At 41.1% G+C, this 25,020-nt stretch overlaps 1 protein-coding gene across 1 annotated transcript; it reads right to left on the bottom strand.

Moving 5' to 3' along the window:
- Window positions 1-1,525: 1,525 nt before the first annotated feature.
- AVPR1A (arginine vasopressin receptor 1A) lies at window positions 1,526-10,441 on the bottom strand. Its single transcript, XM_004601963.2, has 2 exons — window positions 9,305-10,441; window positions 1,526-6,822 (listed from the first exon to the last, which is right to left on the bottom strand). Exons 1-2 carry the CDS (start codon window positions 10,302-10,304, stop codon window positions 6,536-6,538), a joined length of 1,287 nt encoding a protein of 428 aa, XP_004602020.2. The 5' UTR covers window positions 10,305-10,441; the 3' UTR covers window positions 1,526-6,535.
- Between the last annotated feature and the right edge of the window lie 14,579 nt (window positions 10,442-25,020).

Below are 25,020 nucleotides of genomic sequence, written 5' to 3'. Positions count from 1 at the left end.
AACCCAATATTACAAATCATTTTTCTCTGTCATAATGGAGGTTTAGAAGGCATTAGTATATTTCTTTTTGTCTCTATTGAAACTGTTAATCCGGTCTTATCTGATTAATAGGTGCTGTGAAAATATGCTTTGATGGGAATCTTGTTGATTCCTATGCATTTATAAGTCTTTAAAAATAATGGTGAGTTTTAAAGTAAGGGTATTTTAAAATAGAGACTTCATAGTCCCTTTCTTTCACTCTGAGTATTCACTGTTTCGCAAGTCTAAGCCAAACTGAAAATAAATTGCTTAGTTCATGCCATTAGGGTTTAAGTTGGAAAAGAAAAAAAACATTTTCCAGCCTATGTTTAAAGTGAATATAATTTGAGTTTATTAGTCCACAAACTAGAAAATTCGATTTTAAAGTTTATTAAGTAGAGCCAGAAAGAGAGGGACAGACATAGAAAGATTGCACTCATCCGTGGAATATAAAATGGCAGAGTAGGAGACTAATACCCAAGAATAGTAGTTTATAATACCAGGAGGTTGTCTCCATGGCTTGGAAGCTGGCCTCACATGCTGGGGGAAAGTTATCCCTGACAGAGAAGAGAACACCAAGTCAAATGTGATTGGAAATCCTGAGTGGGGAGGGAGATGCACGCTGAAAGTAGACTAGAGACTGTACATTATGGCTACTCAATACCCCTATTGCAAATCACGACACCCAAAAGGAGAGAGAGAGAGAACAAATTGGAATGCTCTGCCACAGAGGCGGAGTGGGGTGGGGGGGATGGGATAAGGGGGTGGGAGGGATACTGGGTTCATAGGTGGTGGAGAATGGACACTGGTGAAGGGATGGGCTCTTGAACATTGCATGACGGTAAAACAAGCACGAAAATGTGTGAATCTGTAACTGTACCCTCACTGTGACTCACTAATTAAAAAAATCAATAAATTATTAAAAAAATAAACAAATAAAGTTTATTAAGTAAGAGGAATCTGATCTTTGGGCCAGAAGTTTGTCTCACTTACTTCTGGGAAAAAAATTGATAATATTTTTGGGGTTAGAATAATACACATGATCTGGCTGCAAACTGGACTGCTTTAATACAGACTATAGAAAAATATATATGCTTTCGTGATTATAGCTTTTTGAAAGACAAATTCAAAGTTTCACCTATTCCTATAATAGTCAGTACGAGCATAGGCATTTTATTCATTTATTTATTATTGCACGTGTTCAAGATAAGCTATTAACAGTTAAAAGCTGTGGAGCTGTCCTTGTTTTCTCAAGAATTCATTTATGCTTGCTCTTCAAGCCTGTGTTCTCCCTTGAACATGTGTCTTTGTTTGCTGACTTTCCTTTACAGTCTGGAGACTCTTGTGTTCTCTCTTGAACACTTATTTCCTATCTTTCTCTCCCCTCACATGTTTCTAAGTAAATTTCGTTCAATAAAAACAATCTTGTTTCTCTAAAAAAAAGTATCAGTTTAATAATGAAATAGATGACTAGTTTTCATTATTAAACTTCAGTATAAGAGACCTATTTCAAAAAACTTGATATGTACTTTTATTTACAGAATCAATCCAATATACATTAAAATCGAGGAATAGATATATCAGTTATTTTAATACATTATCGCATTTTCTATAAAGCCTTAATTATTAGACACAGTCACAAAGAATATACTTTGATGAAGTACATCAGCAAAGCCAGAACCAGACAAATATCCAAGAAAACATATTCAAATTCTTTTACATAGCATAATAAGCCTACGTGATAGAGAAAATTTTGAAAAACAGTTCCAAAATACAATGTTAAATATGCAGCATTAATTCTTATGAATTTGTTGTAATAATAGCTAAAGCAACATAGGATATATTAAGCCATACTATGTAATATAAATACATTTAACTTACTGTATGATACGCTATTTTTTACTACTAATAAAATGTATTAGTTACTATATCACTATAGATCTATTTTCAGATTTTCTTGTCTGAATTTGCTAATCTGACCTTGGAACATAAAAATATTTTAATTCGCTCCATAATATTTTGCTTTCATTTAGAATATGAATCAAGGTAAAAATATATAATGCATACATATGAGATATATCTAAAAGGTTGATAGGCATACATATCTATATACAAAAATTCAAGACACATTTCACATATATATATGAAAAAATTAGACTTAATATTTTATCTAGAGAATATATTTTTATGTCAATTTAATACAGCTGGCAATGTTTTATTCATGACAATTGAGTGTACTTAAAAAACTAGATTATTTCTTAAATGCCTATTTACGCAATGGAATCTCACAGAAAATAATTTTACTTAAGAATAGTCCTGAAATTTTCACTTGAACTGCAATTAAGAATCGTCCTCTAATATTTGTGATCCAGTGTTACTCCTAATTGCTCTAGCATTAATTCTAATTACGATCCCGTGTGAATTCTGATTGTTGCCAGTGAGAGTGGGTAGAGGTCAAGGGCGCATTGTTTCTTCTGCATCACCAGAGTTCCTGCCTAGACCGAGGCGGCCAGTATTAAAAAAGCAGGGGACGCACTTTGGTGTGGGCTTAAAGGAGTCTGTTGAGGGTTAGGCGCAGTCTCCTTCGTTGACTTCTCATTATGTTTCAGTGGCTCAGAGGTAACAGTTCAAAGCTTGGAATGTCCAACCACATTGCCCAAATGTATGTTTTCACTCAAAAAAAAAAACAAGAGATTTGGGGCTGGAATGATAGTACAACAGGGAAAATGCTTGCCTTGTTCGCAACCCACCGGGTTCGATCACTGGCACCAGGAAGGGTCCCTTGAGGCTCGCCAGGAGTAATTTCCAAATGGCAGGATTAGGAGGAAGCCCTGAGCACTGCTGGGTGTGGACACTCAAAACAAAAATATGCAAAAGATTTAACTAATGGCCTATGACATTTGTGTGAAAGTCACACACGAATTAAAGTTGTGTTTCTTACCACCATTACTAGTCCATTCTAAGAAATTTAATAAATTTGGGAGGAAACTGTATGCTACTGAGACTGATATTTTTCTCTCTTTAAAAAACACATACTCCCATCACTTGTGGCATAATATTTTTTGATTGTTCTAGAAACTCTGCAGAACTAGTACACAATTTGTAAAAAAAAAAATTACACTTACTTTTTTCAGATATGTTTCAAATTAAATTTTGCTGTAAAATCTTAGTTATATTACACTAAATACACATCCAAAAGTTAACAAGTACACAATATGTGCTTTAAAATGTTTCTTTTTCACCATCAATCATTATTTACCAAATTCCCTATAGACAATACCACTGGTAGAGTCTTTTTCAACCATATTCTCTCTACCCACATAGATAAAATAATACGGTGTATTTGTGATATATTTCAACAGATAATTGTTGGGAACAAAATATTAATTTTTTGTTGTCATGAGTATTTCATGAAATATCTCAGATCTTCTCTTTAGTCATGAAAAGGAAATCTTCCCATTCAGCATAACCTTCTTCCTTACTGTCAACAATTTCCTATCTTCTGAAATAGACAAAAACACACAGGCATCTTCTAACCTTGCAGTTTGAAATATTCTTTTGAAATACATGCATGCTATCTCTGGGTTCAAAACATGTAGAAAGTTTAGCCACTAGATAGGTTAAGCTTCTGAGATTTAGATTTAGACATCAGAGACTAAGAGCATACAACACGCTCGGTGCAGAAACAGCCTTCAGGTTTTTCAGTGTCTCTCCAGCTTTTTTTCACACTTTCCTGTTCTCTTGTCTGCTCAGATATTTAAAGGGAGAGATTACAAGTGGGTAAGTTGCGATGCACTGTATTTGAGAGACAATTCTGAGAAATAAGATTCAAACAGAATAGTTTCCCCTGGGAGTATAACTCAATAGTTTGAAACAATCCATAAAAGAATCACTAGGTTATTTTGGAATTGGATTTAGCAAAAATTGGACTCATCTTTGTTCCATTCCCAAAACGTTTAGTTTTTGAACAGCAGAGAGAAGCTTTCAAATTGGCTGATAGTGTTACCAAGGGCAAGGCTACTGAGATGATTCTGTGACTCAAATAATGAAGAAGTAATTAATTGATGACTCACATTGAAAAATAGCATTTGAAAAAGCTATCTTTAGAAAGCAGAATTCTAAAACCTTAGGTTTAATCTCTATAAAACATTTGCAAGCATTTTTTTAAGCCTATCGGTCTAAGGAGTAGAAGGATGAGAATTGGAGAAGATAAGACAATGAAAAGGAGTGAGGATGATGGCTCTAAGTTCTCACCCTCTCATCCAAACATCACTCCCTTATCTAGAAAATTTGAAGAAAGAACCAATAGCAACGCTAAAGTTGCTAATACTTCCTCTAAGAGATAGAAAATATTTATGACCTACCTATAAATCTTCGCAACTTCTCTACAAAGGAGAAGGAGCCAGACAAAGTAGCTGGAGAAAATCCAAAGTGTTCCAACTAATGAAAAATGCAGTTTAAAATGCCAAGGAGTGTTGTAATTTATCCGTTTGGGAACGAAAGAAATTGATGGACTTGACTGGACTTTTATTTACCTACATTCCAAAGGAAGCCTATTCCAACATTAAATTGGGAAAATTTAGAAAGCAGAAGTATTCAGTCTTTCTGTTTGAAATCAGAATTCGGTCTAATTGAAGCTATTCTCCATGCGTTGCAAAAAAATCAACAGCATTATTTTGAAATACATAGGAGTTTCTATTCATAATTGAAATAAACAAATTATGGTTAATATAAAGTAAAAAGGACTGGAGCGATAGCACAGCAGGTAGGGCGTTTGCCTTGCACGTGGCCGACCTGGGTTCAATTCCTCCATCCCTCTCAGAGAGCCCGGCAAGCTACCGAGAGTATCCTGCCCGCATGGCAGAGCCTTGCAAGCTACCTGCGGCATATTCGATATGCCAAAAACAATAACAAGAAGTCTCACAATGGAGACGTTACTGGTGCCTGCTCAAACAAATCGATGAATAACAGGACGACAGTGCAGTGCACTAAAGTGAAAAAGTTGTGCAATTTTGAAGACCCTTAAGACCATAAGAAAAGCAGCTGCTAGTATACATACAGTATTGAAAGCTATTTTCACACACTTGATTTTAGATACTCTTCACAAGAATCCCATGAGGTGTTATCAACTCCATTTTAAAGTTAAAAAAAAATGTCAAGGCTTTTGTGTTTTTACATAATCTGCATAAAATCATGCATTATTAATGCAGGAAGCATCCCTATCTTTCTTCATTCCTACCCCACTTCTAGCCCTTCCTCTCCTCTCCAGGAAACTGGTAGATGGGATAGAAACCAGAAGGAAATAACAAAGTATTTTTAATTAAACACAAGGGATCATCGTATATATTCAGTCAATCCTTAGGAGATTCTCTTATTTGTGAATATGTATTCCTCTAAAATTAAGTAATGATTGTGCTAAAAATCCAGTATAGCACAGGCTACCCAAAAACAATTGTATGAAATAAACACTATTTTATTACAAAAACATACACTGTTTTTATTACAGTGTTGTAGAGAAAGTTGACATAGTATATTGACAAAACTTTTTCTCTTCTAATAAAAGAGGGTATTTATGACTTCATATAACTATAACCTTAAATGGAAATTCCAGTGGGAGAAGAAAAATATTATTGGTTAATGGACATTTTCGATAACCTTCAGCATCTTAGGAATGATGCTTTTCATAGCCAACAAAAAGATGAGAAAATTGAAGGAGGGCACTGCCAATTCTAAAGGTATTATTTTGCAATTTAGATGACTTATAACTGAACTTTCTTCTTTATACTCTGACCTAATCCCTCAAGCACTAATTGTCTCAATAAACTCTAATATGTCTCTCCAGAGCAGTTACCTTATTAAGGCTATTCTTTGAGGCTACATTTTCTGGGGCGTACATAAATTTTATTGAACAGGAACATAGTTTCTCTTAAAACTCTCTAATTCGTGGGGCTGGAGCAATAGCACAGCGGGTAGGGCATTTGCCTTGCACGAAGCCTACCTGGGTTCAATTCCCAGCATCCCATATGGTCCCCTGAGCACCGCCAGAAGTAATTCCTCAGTGCAAAGGCAGGAGTAACCCCTGAGCATCACTGGGTGTGACCCAAAAAGAAAAAAAAAACTCTTCTAATTCATTTCAACTTAAGGCTAATGATGCCTTCCCTTTATTATAGAAATGCTACTACTTTATAAACCAATCAAGCCATAGGTATTTGGAAAAATAAGCCAAAAACAAAATACAATTCTGGGTGACTAGAATATTTTCTTTAGCAAGATAACTTCTGTTATAGTTCTGGGAATCAGGCCTGGAAATTTTAACATAAAATAACATAACATATGATTTTATTAACATTTCATATAAAATAATTCATAGGTTTTGGTCATAATGTATAAACATGATCTTGTACTCAGTGAATTGATTTAGGATTATCTCATACAGGTTCACTAGTTATTTCCTAACTGGCTTTCGTGTATGGGCCAAAAGTCCTCTATAAAAGTCATCCTGTAAGACAGTGAGATTTCAGGTTGAAACCGGGATGAATTTGATGGACTTTGAAGATTTAGGTGAGTCCTTCCATGTACCCACACTATTTGTTGGACTTCGGTTGTTAGTGTAAGAAGTCTGTCTTCTGCTCATACTGTCAGAATCTTCTTTGTTGAATTTTTGCCTCAAGTTTTGGCAACACGGGAAGCTTTGGACACAGTCTTGCAGGAGATGGCCACTAAAAAACATGTATATCCAGGGATTACAGCAACTATTCAAGGAAGCCAATAACGCAGTGATGGTAATCGCTGGGTTTTCTGACTCTATAAGAGATGAGATAAAGGAAGAATAATTAAACAGTCACAGAAAAATAACAGCATTGGATACACTCATTTTTCTATTGGCTAATGGAAATAAAAGTTATGGGTTTTTAATATGAAAAATGAATTGCTCTTATGGTAAATGAATCTGCTTATCAACCAGCTAAATGGGTGGTTAAAGGAAAATGCTTGGTTGTAAAATATTTCCATAAGCAAGATAACTTTAAGTTAATTCAAATATTTCAAAATTAATCCAAGTATTTCAAAATTATAACCATTTAAGTAGACAGTAGAAGTGTCAAGAGGTTAAGAATATTACCTGATACATAAATATCTTTTCATGCCCATTATAGCCAGCACTAGCATATGCTAGTGGTCATAGTACATACAGAATAACTCATTTTAGTAAAATTTCAAGAGTCTAGAGCCACATATACCAAACTGCATCTATCCTAATAACTTGGGCACAAATATTACATTATGGACAAGAAAAAAAAAGCAAAGACTCCATACTTGAGTTTTTTTAATTAGAAACTCAATTTTTTTTTATTTTATAATAAAACCATCATTGTGGTTCTAACAAATTATATTAAGAACAGCTGAGTTACAAAGGTATAAAACGTTTTAAAATGTTTTATATTAATTTTCACTGGTAAACTACAAAAATATAATCTTTAATAGTTGAACTACTGAACTAATTGTGTGCCTTTTCAAAAGTAAGAATAATCAAGTATAAACTTTCCCTTGACTTTAACATATAAACAGTGGTATTTTCACTCTTGTTATGCCAAATTAAATTATAGGTTGTTCATTTACACTTTATATTCAATGTTGCTATTAAAGGTGACTATGGTCCATGATTAAGACTATATTTTTCAAATGAAAATTACCAACATCTATGCATAAATTGATTTTAATAATTGCATATAATTCTGATTAAAAGCTAGGCTGTAGTTTTCTTTCAATTCAAAATAAGAAATTGCTAAAATTGATCAAAACAGGAAATCATGAACCAAAAACATAGTACTAATGTTGTAATTTCCACTGTCGTTAATATTATATCCATACAAAAACTTTTATTAGTTTGGTTAATTACACTCTTCAATGTTTTATTTGCTCTTTTAACTTCTGAAGTCTATCACATTACTTCCTACCTTTAGTCCCCCAAAACAAAAACCTTTAGCCCCCCAAAACAATAAAAAACAACACAGTTATCAGTGATTTTTTTTTCTTACTAAAGAGAAATACTGTTTTCTAGATACAATAGTATCGTAAACATTTTGGAAGTAAATTCTGGTGGAGTTTTTCCAGTTTGTGAAGGAACTAAATCCAAAGGATCTAGCAGCTGTAGGGATGGTTCTCAGTAAACTACTGTTAGAGTTGGATAGAGAAGATGCGACTGTGTGATTGTTAGTGCTGAACGTTTGATGAGTAAGTTGATGAAACTTAGGGCTTATAAACCACCCTCCAAAATACCAGAAAAAATGTTCAATTGGTAGGAATTGATAGGAAAAAAATTACATTAGGAGACTGGAACACCAGCTAAACTCTAAATAGAACTCTCGACTTGCCAAAACTTGAGAAAAACAAGTCCATTTCATACCTTTGTCCTTGGAACAATCTATTAAAATGTTACACGAATTGTGACATGTGACAAACTGGGAGTGGTGACCCCTCCTCACCCTCTGCTTCCTCTTCATCCCAGTACAGGAAACTTGAACACAGGTTATTAACGGTGGCTGCTCATTTGCATGAAGCGATTACAGTTTTGTAGGAGTGTGGCTGACTCTCGGGCACAGTTTCTGGACTTGTAATCTGTAGCTCATAGGGAGCTGTTCATGCGGATTCCTAGGTTCCAAACCATATGGACAGAATCAAAATATCCGGGATGAAGACACTAGACGTTTATTACTGGGGTGGGGGGCAATGTCACACGTTGTAATTTTCAAACATGCAGTTTAAGAATGATGGCTGGAGGAACCAGTTGGGATAGGAGATGCATGACGATAATAGTAGATACTAGAACAAACATGATGACTTCTCAGTGTCTGTGTTGCAAGCCATAATGCTCAAAAGTAAAGAGAGAGAGAGAGTATGGGGAATATTGTCTGACATGGAGGCAAGGGGAGGGCAGGAAAGTGGGGGTATACCCGGGATATTGGTGGTGGGGAATATGCACTGGTGAAAGGATGGGTATTTGATCGTTGTGAGATTGTAACCCAAACATGAAAGCTTGTAACTATTTCACGGTGATACAATAAAATAAAAAAATTTTTTTTAAATGATGGCCCTAGAAAATAAGATACTATTCTGTCTCTGTCTCTCTGTCTCTGTCTATATCTGTCTCAATCTCTCTCTGTGTCTGTCTGTCTGTCTGTCTCTCTCTGACACACACACACACACACACACACACACACACACACACACACACACACAGAGGACCCCATCCCCACCCCACCCCGTCCTCTCTTGTCCCGGCACCTACCGACCCACTCGAACTTCTCGTCCCAGACAGACCACATCTGGGTGATGAAAAAGGGCGCCCAGCAAAGGATGTAAGCGGTCACAATCACCAAGGTCATCTTGACCGTGCGGATCTTGGCGCGGGAGACGGTCTTAACGCTGCTGACACAGGGCGCCTGCAGGAGCCCCTTGCGGAAGGCGCCCCCCGCGCTCCCGGTGCCCCCCGCGCCCCCGGCGCCCGGGCCGCCGCGGCGCGACGCCGTCTTCCCGCGCACGTTGCGCCAGATGTGGTAGCAGATGAAGCCGTAGCAGGTGCCCAGGATGACCACGGGCACCAGGAAGATGCCGCCCGTCATCCAGGTCACGTAGGCGCGGGGCCCCCAGGGCTGGATAAAGGTGGCCCAGCAGTCGTAGGTCTGGGTGACGTTGTTCACCTCGACCATGGAGAAGATGAAGAGCTGCGGCGTGCTCAGCACGAAGCTCAGCGCCCAGGCGGCCGCGATCATGACGCGCGAGCGGCGCGCGGGCTGCTGCAGCGTCTTCAGCGGGTGGCACACGGCGATGTAGCGGTCGGCGGTCATGACCACGAGCATGTAGGAGGACGCGAACATGCCGAAGACCTGCAGGTGCTTCACCACGCGGCACAGCCCGTCGGGGCCGCGGAAGCGGTAGGTGATGTCCCAGCACAGCTGCGGCAGCACCTGGAAGAAGGCGACGGCCAGGTCGGCCAGGCTCAGGTGGCGGATGAAGAGGTGCATGCGGGACGTCTTGCGCGGCGTGCGGCGCAGGGCCAGCAGCACGGTGCTGTTGCCCAGCACGGCCACCACGAAAGTCACGGCCAGCACGGCCACCTCCAGCTTGGCCAGCTCCTCGTTGCGCGCGTCCTCCTGCGGCGGCGGCGCGTCGTCAGCGCCGGGCTGCTCGGCCTCGCGGCTGGCGTTGGCACCGGCCGGGGGCCACCAGGGGCTGGAGTTGCCCGCCGGCCCGGCCGCGGGGCCGGTGGGGAATCGCGCGCCGTCCATGCACCGGCCGCTGCGTCTCCTCCGAGGCTCGCTGGGAGGTCCCCGCCCGGCAGCGCCGCGGCCCGAGCGCGCCTCCCGGGCCCGCGTCCGACGCTCGCGGCTCGGCTCTCGCTCCTGCCGTCCTCTCGGGTGCTGCCTCCGCTCGCCCACCGGGACTCCCCGCTCGGCTGCCCGGTCCCTTGCAGGCGGCTCACGGCGATTTCTCCACCCAGCCCTGCCGGGGCCAGTTGCATCCAGTGGCTGCAAGGGGAGGCGTTCGTGCGCTCAGGGTCTGGGAACTCTCCGGTGCCACCAGCGCTCTGGTCGCTACCTCTCCTCTACCTCCCCCTCCTCGGGAGGTTGGGGCGTGGGTGGGTTTTTTTTCTCCCTCCCTCATGCGGTGATTTGTCCCCCTCCTTTTTGCATTAAGGCTGCAGGGGAGGGGCTGGGAGATCCTCGGCGGAACTGGAGCGGTCCTGCTCTTCGCTTTCTGTAACTTGCGAAACTGCGTGCGTCATGTCTTTGCTGGGTGTATCGCGGCGCCCTCGCTACATACACGCCGCCGTGGACTTCAGTGGACACGCCGGGAGGACCAAGAAAACCTGACGCCGGGAACGCCTGCGGTGGCACCCAAATTTGGCCAGCCTGAGTCCCCCACCGCCTCCCCATCGGGTTCTCCCTCTGCAGCCAGCCCTGAAGCATCCCCGGCGGCCAGTCTGGTTAATCTGGTTCCCAGCGCAGTTTTGGCTCCGGGGATGTGATCTCTCTCGGCCCCGTTCCTCCAAAACCCCCTCTTCCCTGGAACCTCTCGGATTCCTTCTATCTGTCACCCCGCCTACGTTTGCAGGCGGGAAGGATGCGAGTGAGTGTTGTCTACAGCGGCGGAAAGGAACACGTTCCGCCGAGTTTTCCAGTGTTCCCCCCGGGTTGGGTGTTTGGGACTCAAAGATGTTTCTCTCAACTAGATTCCTGAGGTTTTCTCCAGGGGAAAATCGACTCCCACAGGGGAGATTGGCGGGAACTGAGCCTCGGGAGTCCGTGGGGACTTAGTGCTGCTGTTCCTGGGACATCGCTTTGGGGAGTGGACAAAGAACAGCTGCTAGAGAAAGGTCACCCGGGCAGCCCTGTGCAGGGCACTGGAGCCAAAACCCGCCACGTTTCTGCCAGTCGGGGTGAGAAAGGGACATTTTGGTCCGTCTGCCGAAGGAACCACCGCCTGTTCAATTAATTGCCAAGGCAGGCTAGGGTTGGGAGCGAGTTATTCAGCAATTCCAACTCATTAGCCTTAAGTTGTTTTTTTTTCTTTTCTATTTTGGGTCACTCCCGGCGATGCACAGGGGTTACTCCTGGCTCTGCACTCAGGAATTACTCCTGGCTGTGCTCAGGGGATCCCATGGGATGCTGGGAGTCGAACTTAGGTCAGCTGCAGTGCAAGGCAAATGCTCTACCCACTGTGCTATCCCTTAACCCCCAGCCTGAAGTTTTAACGTTGGGGAGAGGGTGTTTCCCCCACGACAGCAAGGGGGTGCTGTTTCAGCAAAGAGAGACTTCACAACTTTGTAAGATTAAAACCACAGGACTTTTGTTCAGATCGTTTGTACATTGTGGCTTTGGTATAAGTAAAGTTGTCTTAGGAAAACTTAGAAGCTGAAGTATAGCAATCCTAAGATCTTTTTTCCAGGTGCCGTTCTCTGATCATTCTGCTTTGCTTCCTAGGGTCTTCAAGCTAGGATGGTCACAGGAAACGCACTAGAATCAGGATCTGATGCCCTGTTTTAATCTTCCTTTTTTTTTCCTCTCTTCTTCTTCTTCTTTTTCTTCTTTTTTTTTTTTTTTTTTTGGTTTTTGGGTCACACCCGGCAATGCACAGGGGTTACTCCTGGCTTTGCACTCAGGAATTACTCCTGGTGGTGCTCAGGTGGCCATATGGGATGCTGGGAATTGAACCCAGGTTGCCACAAGGCAAATGCCCTACCCACTGTCTGCTGTCCTATTGCTCCAGCCCCAGGTGCCCTGTTTCATAGTGGCTGTAGAGTCTCAGTTTAAACATCTCAAAAACAAGACTAGAAATGCCAGCATTGCCTTCTTAAGAGGTATGGGGATCAAGCACGACAGTGTTTGGTGTGGCAAAATACTCTCAAAACAAACTGGTTGGTACTCCGTTCTCCAAGATAGTTTGGAAAAAACTATTAAAAAGCCTTAGTGATGGAAACAAGCAAAAGGTTCGCAGCCTACCTGCCTGGAAAAATCCTTCCAGCCATTAGGTTAATAGCCACTAGCTCAGAGAGGTCACCTTCTAAGACACGCATTACATTAGTAGGGCTCCTTTTCAGAAACCATGTTGTTTGGATCTGAAGTGCCCTGATATTGCAACTGCAGTCCATTTTGCCAGAGCCTGACAAATTTGTTTGTTTTTTTAATTTAAATCAAATTTCATTGATTTACCATTAGGCTACAATACTGCAAACTTTCAAAGTGTCTTCTTACCTGTCCCACCTAACACTACCTCAATATTCCCTCCTTCCCTTTCCCTGTTTTTCCTTCTTCCCTGGCCTTATCCTCCTCATTTCTTGCCTCCTTCCCTTGCTTATGCTCTTTAATTCACGCTGGTCTGGGTTGTTGCACACATATGCCGGGTTGTGGGGATTGCACATCTGTCTGCAGAATCTGTGCATGTGGCCACAGTGTGCTCTGGGGATTGTACATTTCAGGTATGGTCCATATGCACATACACTCGTCACAGGTCTCACTCTTCATTGCAGTGCTCAGGCACATTCTGGGTGCAGTGCTTGCCGGGAGGTGCACTCCTGGCCGTGTTGCTCATGCTATCTTATAGTTGTAGTGCTGTCTGGTAGTCTCACACCTAAGTCACAATGTCCATGCATGTAACTGAGCAATGGAACCATCTCCTCTGTCATCTTTTTTTTTTTAATTTTTATTTTATCACCACGTGGAAAGTTACAAAGTTTTCAGGTTTATGTCTCAGTTATGCAATATTCAAACACCATCCCTTCACCAGTGCCCATATTCCACCACCAAAATCCCCAGTATACCCCCCGCCCCCGCCCCTCACCCCCAACTGTATAACTGATGAATTTCACTTCATTTTTTCTTTACCTTGATTACATTCCATATTGCAAAACAAAACTCACTATTCTTGTTGGAGTTTCCCCCCAAGAAAGATAGCCCTACTAAGGAAGCATTTGAGAATTGGTTTTTCATTAAAAGATTGTATGTTTTCAGTTTTTAGAAAAGGTCGCGTGGCCGCATTAGCTCCATCTGGAGAAGGTGTGCAGGCTGCACCTCCTCCATCTGGATCCCCGGTGTTGCTGGTCCGGTTTCGGGTCCGGAGCATTTCTCCGGCCTCGTTGCTCACCAGAATGCCTGGCCTCTTCTCTGTTGAATGTGGCCTCTGTCATCTTTCTTTGAGTCCCAGGAGTAAGCTTTTTTCTTTTAATGAAAGTGACATTCCGAATTTCCTTCCTGTGTGAGAGAAGACAATGGCTAGTTTTCTATGAGAAGAGTCATTTGGTGAAATACTTTGGGGAAAATGTTACTTATCAATCCCTTCCTCGCTTGGAGATTCATACGTAAAAGCCCTCTGAGAAACCTAACTAATCTTGCTTATTAAGGGGGTTACAAAACTGCATACGTATGGAAACGCCCTGCCCTTTACTGTCTTCTGTGAAAGTAATGAGTCTGCCACAGGACAATTGATAGTCTGAAGAAGCCTGAATAAAAGTATTAGGAGTTCCAGGATGCTCAGAAATTATTAGTGGAATTAGTCAAGAAACTGATTGAAGGGGCCAGAGTGATGCACAGCAGGTAGGGCCTTTGCCTTGTATGCGGTCAACCTGTGTTCAATCCCTGGCACCTCTTATGGTCCCCTGAGCACTGGCATGAGTAATCCCTGAGTACAGAGCCAGGAGTAACCCCTGAGTATTGCCAGGTGTGACCCAAAAAGAAAAAAAAGAAAAGAAATTGATTGAAGTTTCCTACTTCCTTGACTATAGGGAAGCCCCATGTAAATGGGCTACATTTAATACATTAAATTGATTCCTGAACTGTAGCTGCTAGTGAATACCTCCTGATTTTTCCCTTTAATCTTAGTTCTTTTCCTGTTTCATAAGGCGGAAATGGAAGAAACATGCTATTTGCAGGAGCATCCATTTTATTTCTAAACACATGACTTTCCTCCCATTTTATTTATTTTATTTTTATATTTTTGGCTTTTTTGGGTCACACTTGGCGATGCCCAGGGGTCACTCCTGGCTCTGCACTCAGGAATTACTCCTGGAGGTGCTCAAGGGACCATATGGGATGCTGGGAATCGAACCTGGGTCGGCCACATGCAAGGCAAATACCCTACCCACTGTGCTATCACTCCAGTCCTTTCCTCCCATTTTAAAGCCATGGCTTTGAACTTGCAAAGCTGCCTAGTCTGATATTCTTATCAGTACCTGAAATAAGTCAACAAATAAGTATTCCACATCTGTGTGTCAAATCTTGAGCTGGACACAAAGATGAAGTCCAATGATAATTAATGTTTATTAAACACTTCACTAAACACTTATGACAGTGCCAGACATTGTCATAAGTACTTTATAAGTATCACTTTATTTAATATGTCCAGTGACTCGATGAGAAATGTACTCTGATTATTTCATTTTACACTTAAGGAAACAAAGGCACAGAGGGGGTAAATAACGGCCACAGAAAAATAACAGCCACTGGCCAGTGTGTAGCAGAGCTACGTCTGAACAGCAACAAGGGACTATGGCAGGATTTACAATCTTAATCATCATGTTGTACCGCCACCTGAGAACCTCATGTTCTGGATTCTGGATTCTATATTTTCATACAGAATACTTGGTGGGTTATGAAACACACTTGATATATTCTCTCTTAAGACTATGAGATTCTGTAGAACCTGCACGGATTCTTCCCGTGCAGGTTCTAACGAGGAAATCTTTGGTTTCCTCGTTAATAAACAAAGTTCTGAGCATAATAGTAACAGCAGTAGTTGTAGTAATAACAATAGTAGTAATAGCAAGAGTATCATTAATACTCATAATAACGATAGATCATTTTGACATTTGTGTTAACATTGATTGAGCTCATTGTAAACGAAGTGCTTTAAATTCATGATTTCAATGAGACTCAAACTTTAATAACAAACATAAAAAGTGCCCGTCAAAATAGCAGCCTGGAGAGTGGGTAGGAGAGGGAACGTGGGAACACCGGTAGAGGGAAGTTGACGCTGGTGGTGGCATCAGTGATGGAACATTGCATATCAAAGACCCAACTATGAATAACTTTGTAATTATTCACAGTGCTTTAATAAAATAAAATAAAAAACAAATTCACGATTTCATTTCATCTTTGGAGTCATAGTTAATCTGTATGCAAATGTACGGTGATGATCAACACACTTGAAAGATGAGTAAATCAAAGGCCCAAGCAGTTAAATCAGTTAATCAAATCTTCAAAATTCCAAGTAGCTTTGCTGAGTCACATATGGGCACATTTGTAATTGAGACCTGAATTTTAACTATGCTCTGCTACCTTCTATATACATACATCCCAAGCACTTAAAACATACGTGATGAATGAATAAACAAACTTTGCAATAAAAACTGATTTTTGAGTGCTGAGCAAAAGTGCTAAGTGCTAAGATTCAAAACCTGGCTGGTTTATGCCTGGATAACTCAAGGAAGACACTTGAGCAGTGACTTCTGAGTGCCTAGATCTCCATGGTAACTATGAAAACAAGAGCCAGTGCTTTAGTATAGAAGGGAACAAAATGGTTCTGGTGATCATTCTGCTTTAAATATTTTGGACAGATGAGGTGTATTCAATATGCCAAAAAAAGTAACAACAAGTCTCACAATGGAGACGTTACTGGTGCGCGCTCGAGCAAATCGATGAGCAATGGGATGACAGTGCTACAGTGCAGTGCTACAGTATTTAATTTTAAAAATTATGCACATTCTGGATACTGTGAACAACACAATTCACTGTCTCTGTCACTGTCACTGTCAACCCGTTGCTCATTGATTTGCTCGAGTGGGCACCAGTAATGTCTTCACTGTGAGACTTGTTGTTACTATTTTGGCATATCGAATACCCCACAGTGAGCTTGCCAGGCTCTGCGTGTGGGCCGGATACTCTCGGTAGCTTGCTGGGCTCTCTGAGAGGGGTGGAGATAGGTTCTAAAAAATGTTATGTGTCAAAATGGAAAGGCCTTAGGTCTTGATTAAAATTCTATTTACTCTAGAGAACAAATAGAAAATGAGAGCAGTCCTCTAATTCTTTGTCTCACTTTAAGGAGTTTTTGTCTAGTCCACAGCCTCCACTGTGGGGACACACCTAGAGGTGCCCAGGGTTTGCTTTTAGCAGCTGGAGCTTGGAGGCCACTTCCAGAATGCATGCATACTGCATACGCAGTCTTCTAAGCTACCGCTTCTGTTCATTAAACTTATTTTCTTATGTGATAAAATGGGCTTGGTGTTGGAATGCAAAGATATGGTTTTAAAGTATAACTCCCATGTTTACCAAACTCTTTTCTTTGTTATTTATTTATTTATATTGAATAATCATAAGACACACAGTTACAAAGTTGCTTATGATTGGAATTCAGTCAAACAATGTTCCAACACCCACCAGTGCACATTTTCTATCACCAGCATCTCCAGTTTCCCTCCTGCCACCCTCCCCCTCCCTGTCTGCCTCTACATCAGATACTTTTCATCTCTCTCTCTCTCTCTCTCTCTCTCTCTCTCTCTTTCTCTCTCTCCCTCTATCTCTCCTTTGGGGCATTAGCTTTATGTTCACCAAACTCTTAAATATGTTTGCTAATGAAGGTAAAAATCTCATCACTTATTTAGACTTAAAAAAAAATCCTTAGTCAATAAATTTTAATAGAAAAGTGAATTCAAATGAAACTATTTCTAAAATCATTATTCTGCCAAAAAATTAATTTGCATTTTAAAATATGTCTGAATCCTGGCCCGAGGGTGATAGTGAAAAGGTTATCTGTACAACTCAGGTCTCAGCCGCCGGCACTACACAGCCTCCTCCAGTGTCTCCAGGTGTGGCGACCCCTAAGCACTGGGGTGGCTCTGGTGGTCTGGCAGACAGAGAAGTGCCACATCTTCCCACCCTAGACTCAACCAACAGGTCCAGTGGACTTTGAATTGCTTGAAGTAGCCCTTAGACCCCTGATCACCTCTTGGGGACTCCTCTCTTCCATGAAAAGTATGGTTAAATTCCAAAATGCGTACAGTGTTGTAAACAAATGATTAAGCCATAAAAAAATCCAATTTTAAAAAGAGGTCAAGGGAACAAAGAAAGTAAGAGAAACTAAAGATCTGTAACAGAAGAATAATTCACCAAAGGCAAATTATCTGCTCTTCTTATCTTCAATTAAGAATGTTTCTTACAGTATCATGCTAGGTGCAATGAGTCAGAAAGAGAGGGACAGACATAGAATAACTGCATTCATTTGTGGAATATAAAATAACATAGTATGAGACTGATACCCAAGGACAGTAGACACAAGAGTCAGGAATATTGCCGCATAGTTGGAAGCCTGTCTCATGAGCTGGGGGAGAAGGCAGCTGGAATAGAGAAGGGATCACTTAGTCAATGATTGTTGGAGGACTAGTTTGGGAGGGGGATGTGTGCTGAAAGTAGATAAAGGACCAAATGTGATGATCTCTCAGTATCTATGTTGCTAACCATAATGCCTAAAAGTAGAGAGAGCGTATGAGAGAAATTGTCTGCCATAGAGGCAGGGAGAGAGGTGGAAAGGAGGGGTGGTGTACGGGGGACATTGGTGGTGGAGAATATGCACTGGTGGACGGATGGGTGTTCCATCATTGTATGACTGAAACTCAAACATGAAAGCTTGGTAGCACTGTACCACTGTCATCCCATGTTCATCGATTTTGTTCAAGGGGGCACCAGTAACGTTTCCATCGTGAGATTTGTTACTGTTTTTGGCATATCAAACACACCACGGGTAGCTTGCATGAGGCCGACCTGGGTCAATTCCTCTGTCCCTCTCGGAGAGCCTGTCAAGCTACCAAAAGCTTTGTAACTGTAAAAAAAAAGGATGTTTCTTTTATCACAATTAAATAGGGCTTTATCATTCATATGTACTCAAAGAAACATTTCATGTGTATATCAGCATATATTTTCCAAAATAAGAATTTTTGTTCAAAATACTTCCCAAAGCACTCAATTTATTAAAGTTTAATAAAAAAGATAATCAGGGCCGGAGCGATAGCACAGCGGGTAGGGCGTTTGCCTTGCACGCGGCCGACCCGGGTTCGATCCCTGGCATCCCATATGGTCCCCCCAGCACCGCCAGGAGTAATTCCTGAGTGCAAAGCCAGGAGTAACCCCTGAGCATCGCTGGGTGTGACCCAAAAAGCAAAAAAAAAAAAAAAGATAATCAGAAACGAGTTTGATAGGGTGAATTCTAATGAAAAAAGCAGAAAAAATTTAAATATTAGCTTAATTTTTTCTATGCAGGTTTTCTCCATTATTCAATAGTAGAATGTTCCTATTTGATGTGGCTTGAAATGTTTTTTTTTCCTTCTTTTGATTTGGTTTTGGAGCCACACCTGAGTGTATTCAGGCTTTACTCCTGGCTCTGTACGCAGTGGGGAGCACTTCTAGAGGAATTTGGGGGACCATATGGAGTGCCGGGAATCCAATCTGGATTGACTGCATGCAAGGCCTCCTCGCTATACCACATTTTCAGTACCGAAGTGTTTATTTTGTGGGGTTGGGAATGCTAAATTTTTTATTTTTACATACATCATCATCATCATCATCATCATCATCATCATCATCCCTTTGATCATCAAATTTCTCGAGCGGTCTCAGTAACGTCTCCATTCGTCCTATCCCTGAGATTTTACAAGCCTCTTTCTACTGGTCCTTCCCAATGATGCCGCATTGGAGGCTCTTTCAGGGTCAGGGGAATGAGACCCAGCTTGTTTCTGGCTTTGGCATGTGAATACACCATGGGAGGCTTGCGAGGCTGTCCCATGTGGGCAGGAAACTCTCAGTAGCTTGCCAGGTTCTCCAGGGGGATAAGTAGCTTCCTGGAGCTCGCTTTTAAGTTTCTGGATGTTGGCCGTTGATGGGATTACATACACCTGGGTTCCTCTGCCGGTACCTTCATGCGTGAGGCTCGTCCGAACATGTGGAGAATGGCCTTGAGCATGTCTGTGACTAGGTTCCAGGGGTCTTCGGCGGCTGGGAGCTGTGCTCTGGGTGGGGAGGGAAGCTGGAGCCCATCCCCTCTGAGGGGCCCTGGGGAAGACAGCCAGGCGCACGAGCTAGACACTCTCTGCCTTTACATACATATTAGTCATAATAGTGCTCTGAGTCTCCAAAATTAAACTATTAAATCACACCAAATAGGGATGTTGTATTTTTGAGAAAAATAGGTGTTAGTTCAGAAAGAGCACATTAGTTTAGAAGTGTACTATTAAATTTGGAAGGTTTTCATTTAATAAACAAATATTTTTTTCTGTCAGTATGACAAAACTGTGAGCACAAACTCCTTAGGACAAAATAATGATTTAAAATCTGGGAGCAGTATATGGATGATGTTGAATTGACACTAGTTTCAGAAATAATAATCTATCTTAAACTTATTACAAGAGTAATAATAAGCTAGTTTAAACAAATAATTTAAAGTTAACCTCTTTCCAAGTCGCCAAATATGAAGCTCAAAGTATAAAATATTTGAGTCGAGGAACAGAACTGGAGGAGGAAACTTCTTTTAATTTGCTATAGGATTTTCTTAAAAACACTATTGAACACACACATATAACAATAAAAAAATAGCTTAATAGATGATGTGAGATCTTAAAGAGTAGGCTGAGATAATGTTAACTTATCTAGACAGCATGGTGGACAAAAGGATATTTTTTGTCCACCGTGGACAAAAATACTGGTGGACAAAAAAAACTGGCCCGACTTATTTAGACATTTTAAGAAAACAAATTTTCACCTTACTTTAAGAAATGGGGTACATGTTAGCCCCTGCCCCCAAACACCACCAGATGTAATTTCGATGGCCAGGAGCACCACTGTGGTGACTCTGATGGTCCCAGAGCACCACTGGGTCACCCTGGAGACTCCTGGGATGAGCCTTTGTACAGTTCCTGGACACTGCAACACTTCGTCCTCTAGTCCTGGATTTGAGACATCAAAATTGGTCGGCCAAGAGTCTCTTGGAAGGGTATCCTGGGTCCCTAAGTACTGATTGGGAGGCACCCCCAACTGAGCCCTCCCCCAGTAAGGACATAGCAATGTATTCAAGAGGAAATTCTTATTAGCAGGTAAGTGCCCAATGTACTCAGTTGCTTTAAATTTCAACATTTATTATCAATTATTGATTTTTATTGAGCAGAAAAGGCCTGCCACTGAAGTCACCAGAATTCTGTTAATTATTACAGCAAGTACTTTTGTGCCGCTTGACAATGCAAATGAAAACATGTGAGAGAAAATTAAATGGTTGACTTAACTTGAATGTTAAAATATATGCTTATTAAAAATGTCCAAATACTAAAAACTAATATTTTTGTTCCTAATGAGCCTTTATTTGCTTTTCCTCTAAATTCATGTTCAGTAACTTCGGAGAATCATCAACACATGTTATTTTCAAATCTGGCATCACCACGCCTGCCTCTGCGCCTACTGCAGGCACCCTTTCTCTGCATAGGAATTGTGGTGACACGATTATTTTTTATATACTGTGAATATTATTTTAGTATCACTGCCATGCTGTTCATCATCAATTTTCTCGAGCAGGTGCCAGTAACATCTCCATTCGTCCTAGCCCTGAGATTTTAGCAGCCTCTCTTGATTCGTTCTTCCCAGCGGTGCCTCATTGGAGTCTCTTTCAGGATCAGGGAATGAGACCCATCATTGTTACTGGTTCTGGCATATCAAGTACGCCACGGGGAACTTTCCAGGCTCTGCCTTGCGAGCAGGATGCTCTCAGTACCTTGCCTCGTTCTCTGAGAGGGAGAACTAGGCTATAAGAGGTCGCCGGCTATGAACGGGGCAGCGTGCTTCTGGGAGCATTGTTCTACAGTCTGGATCTTGGCCGTTGATGGGATTACATGGCACCCGGGGCAGTTTTCGGCAGAGTCTCTTGTCCCGCACCTGGCTGTCTTCACCAGGGCCCCTCGGAGTAGGATGGGTTGAGTTTCTCTCCCCTCCCTGAGTGAAGCCCCGGCAGCTGAAGACCACCAGAACCCAGGCACAGCCATGCTCAAGGCCCCTCTCCACACGTTCCAACAAGCCTCACACATGAAGGAACTGGCAGAGGAACCCAGGTGTGCGGGACCCGGGGCTGAGATCTCCAAGCCTGCTCGGATCTTCTGTCAATATTAACTCAATGGCCGGTGCTTTTGTTGGCTCATGTGGTGTCCACAGCCCAGACTCTATTGCCAAGAGACCCACCTGGCCTCTGTTTGTGGAGTTGGGTGAGAAAGGAAGTTCCGCCCGGAGAACTGGACAGGCCCCCTGGTATTGAGATACCAGGCAGGTGACTTGCTGTGGTTAGCTCATGGCTGAGGCCCCCTCTTCCCCTCGCCTCTCCCTGCTGTGGTGGTGCAGAGCTGACCGCACGGCCACCTGTCTGCAGAGAGGGGGCTTCCTATCCCAAGTGACAAAGTCTCTGCAAAGGAAGCGCAGATTGCTCTGGGCATCTCCCGGCAAGGGACCCTCATGCTCCCAAGGTGCCGGTGCCATCAACAAATGTTTCTCTATTTTTTGTCTTGTCTTTCAGTTTTGCCAGGGGTTATTTTTGATGATGTGCATCTATCATTTAAAATGTTAATTAACTTATTAATTGGGGTCACACTAAACATTGCTGAGGGGAGTGTGTTGTGGCAGAGATGAAACTATGAGTCTTAAAGAGGCTAAACCTGCGCATTTCCACTTGGGCTACCTTTCTGGTCCTTCTATTTCTCTCTCTGCATCCATTCCTGCTTTCTTTTTTAATTCTTCAATTTTGGGGCACGCTCAGTAGTGCTCAGAGTTACTCCTGACTGTGCTCAGGGTCATTCCTGATGGCCTCCAGGAACTCTATGGGATGCCAGGGACTGAACCAGGGCATGTAGCAAGCTAGACAAGCGCCTTATCTGCTGCTCCTCACCCCTGCCCCCGCCCCCAGGTCCTGCATTTCACACCATACTGCTAAGATTCTTCAACGTTTCCTTTTGGAGGATGGATCTGGGCTCTGTGCTCAGGAGTCTTTGCCCTGGCTCAGTGCTCAGGAATCAATCCTGGTGGTGCTCAGAGGATTATTACATGCAGTGTTGGGGATCAAACTCGGCTTGGACACATGCAAAGCAAACCCTGATTCAACTTTAAAATTTTCTTTGAAGTTATGTCTTTTCCTCTCACCAGGGAGGGCTATTATTAATAGGGAGTATGTTGCATTTTATTTTGAATGAGACTTTTCATGGCAATAGTTTGCAATTGGGATAAATTTATAATCTTAAATTTACATTTAGATAAAGCAGATAGGGTGTCCAAGAAAAGGTTAAATCCATTTGGACTTGAACTTTAATGTATATGTTAACAATCTCTAGAGTTTAATTTCTCGATATGTATTTAAGATTTGGATGTGAAAATGAATAGACTTGAAATGTTTGTGACTTTATCTCGGTGTTCCCAAACAAACTTTTATCTGAAAATGTTCTCTGATTGCGTGCTTTATCAATAGGAAGGAATAGCTGGAGTTATCGTTTTCTAAGTACTTGAAGTAAGAGACACATGATGTGCCTTATTTCTACATGGACCATAAAGGGGAAAATTACATATATTTTTAATTTCTAGATCCTGGTTTAATGCTTTCAAGATAAAATACATGTGCTATTTACAAAATTAATTTGTTAATTTAAAAATACTGGAAGATTTTTTCAGTTTTTTTTATTGATTACTAATTAAATTCCATTTTGGTTCCTGAATGTGTTCTATATGATTTTAATTTCTTTGAGTTAAAAATTATATTCAAGGGTCTGATTTGATTATAAATATTTTGGTGAATTGAAAAGCTTGTGCATCCATTGATAGATGCACCATTCTGAAAATGCAAATTAGATCAACATAGTTATGATGCTGCTCATTCCTCTACAGTCTCAGTGCTTGTCTATTTATTTCATCAGTTATTAAGAAAGAAATTGAAGTCTCTTACCATAATTTTGTTTCTATATATCTACCCTTGTTAGCTGGAGTCATAGCTCAGTGGGTAGGGCATTTGCCTTGCAGGCGGCCGACCCAGGTTTGGCTCCTCCGCCCCTCTCAGAGAGCCCAGCAAACTACTGAGTATCTCGCCTACACGGCAGAGCCTGGCAAGCTCACTATGGCATATTCAATATGCCAAAAACAGTAACAACAAGTCTTACAATGGAGATGTTATTAGTGCCTGCTTGAGCAAGTCGATGAGCAACCAGATGACAGTGACCCTTATATTTCTTTTTCTACGTTGAACTTTGATGTTTAGTTATTTAATATGTTTGGGTTCCCTATTATTTTAACTTAAGATCCATTTGAAAAAATGTTTTCATTTGAATTTGTTTGTTTGTGTCACTGTCTAGACAGTTTGTTTTTCTGATATTTTATTTAAGGAAGAATAATTTACAAAATTTCTTAATGCAGAAGGAGAAGAATATGTTTTTATTCTCTGTTTACATAAAACAAAACAAATGCATAAGAAATTCATTGATTGAACCTGGAGAGGAGAAAAAAGCATGGCCTAATGTGGGAGAGTATGTAATCACAAAATTTAGAATAAGACACATTTCAAGGGGGAGCAAATGTTGCATGTTATGGAAAGATCATGTTTGGGACTATAAGTCCCTTTCATTTAGTCAGCTTGATCCTCAGTAACTTAAATGGAAAACTATTTGATGTCATAAATAAAGGGTGGAATTCCATATAAATTCTCTGCAAAGAAAACTCTGCAGAGAAAATAAAGAAGGTAATACATAAGATATCTGTGAGAAATTGGCTACTTTAAGCAAAGTACCTAGTAAAATAGCCAGAACATGATAGTTTATCATTAAGGTAGCTAATATTATTATACTATTATCAACATCATTGTGTTTTTCAGACTTCATATTGAGATCAATTGGAAGAAAACCAAGAAGTGCAACAACAAAATAATTATGAATATTTATGATAACCTCATTAAACTCTTATCATCTAGAATTATTTTGCATTTCACACATATTAGTTCCTTAAAATCCACAAAAATATGATTTACACATGATTAATATTCCCATAGTTTCTTTTTCTGCAATTTTCTTCATGATGAATACAGGCTCACATTTAGTACATACTTAATAAAATGCAGCTATTATTAACTTAGACATGCATGATTACTATCTATAGGCTTATCTCTTTTTGGTGCTCTAGATAGTTGGTTATTATTTCTTAAAGTGCAGATAAAATTCTTCCTGTCAAAAATGTATCAGGAGGAATTTATCACCGATGCTCATTGTATAGGAAATATGGAACAGAGTGTTTGTTTTTATATTAACTCTGCTCTTTCTTTGATTGGGAATTTGCAGAATTCCTCATGAAGTACAGTAAAAAAGAAAAATGTTCAAGCCCCATTTCTGGGTTTTTTTGGGGGGAGTCACACCCAGCCATGCTCAGGCACACTGTTATGCTTACAGGTTATGCTTACACATAA

Source organism: Sorex araneus, chromosome 2, assembly GCF_027595985.1.
Source record: "Sorex araneus isolate mSorAra2 chromosome 2, mSorAra2.pri, whole genome shotgun sequence".
In the NCBI taxonomy this organism is placed as follows: domain Eukaryota; kingdom Metazoa; phylum Chordata; class Mammalia; order Eulipotyphla; family Soricidae; genus Sorex; species Sorex araneus.
This window is presented reverse-complemented; position numbering and strand designations above follow the sequence as displayed.

Excerpts from the sequence above, each read along its gene's own strand:
- AVPR1A (XM_004601963.2), bottom strand. The coding sequence starts at position 10,304 with ATGGACGGCGCGCGATTCCCCACCGGCCCCGCGGCCGGGCCGGCGGGC. Across the intron at positions 6,823-9,304 it reads CGAGAAGTTCGAGTGGGTCG|AGTCAGAAAACCCAGCGATT; the intron begins GTAGGTGCCGGG and ends CATCTCTTATAG.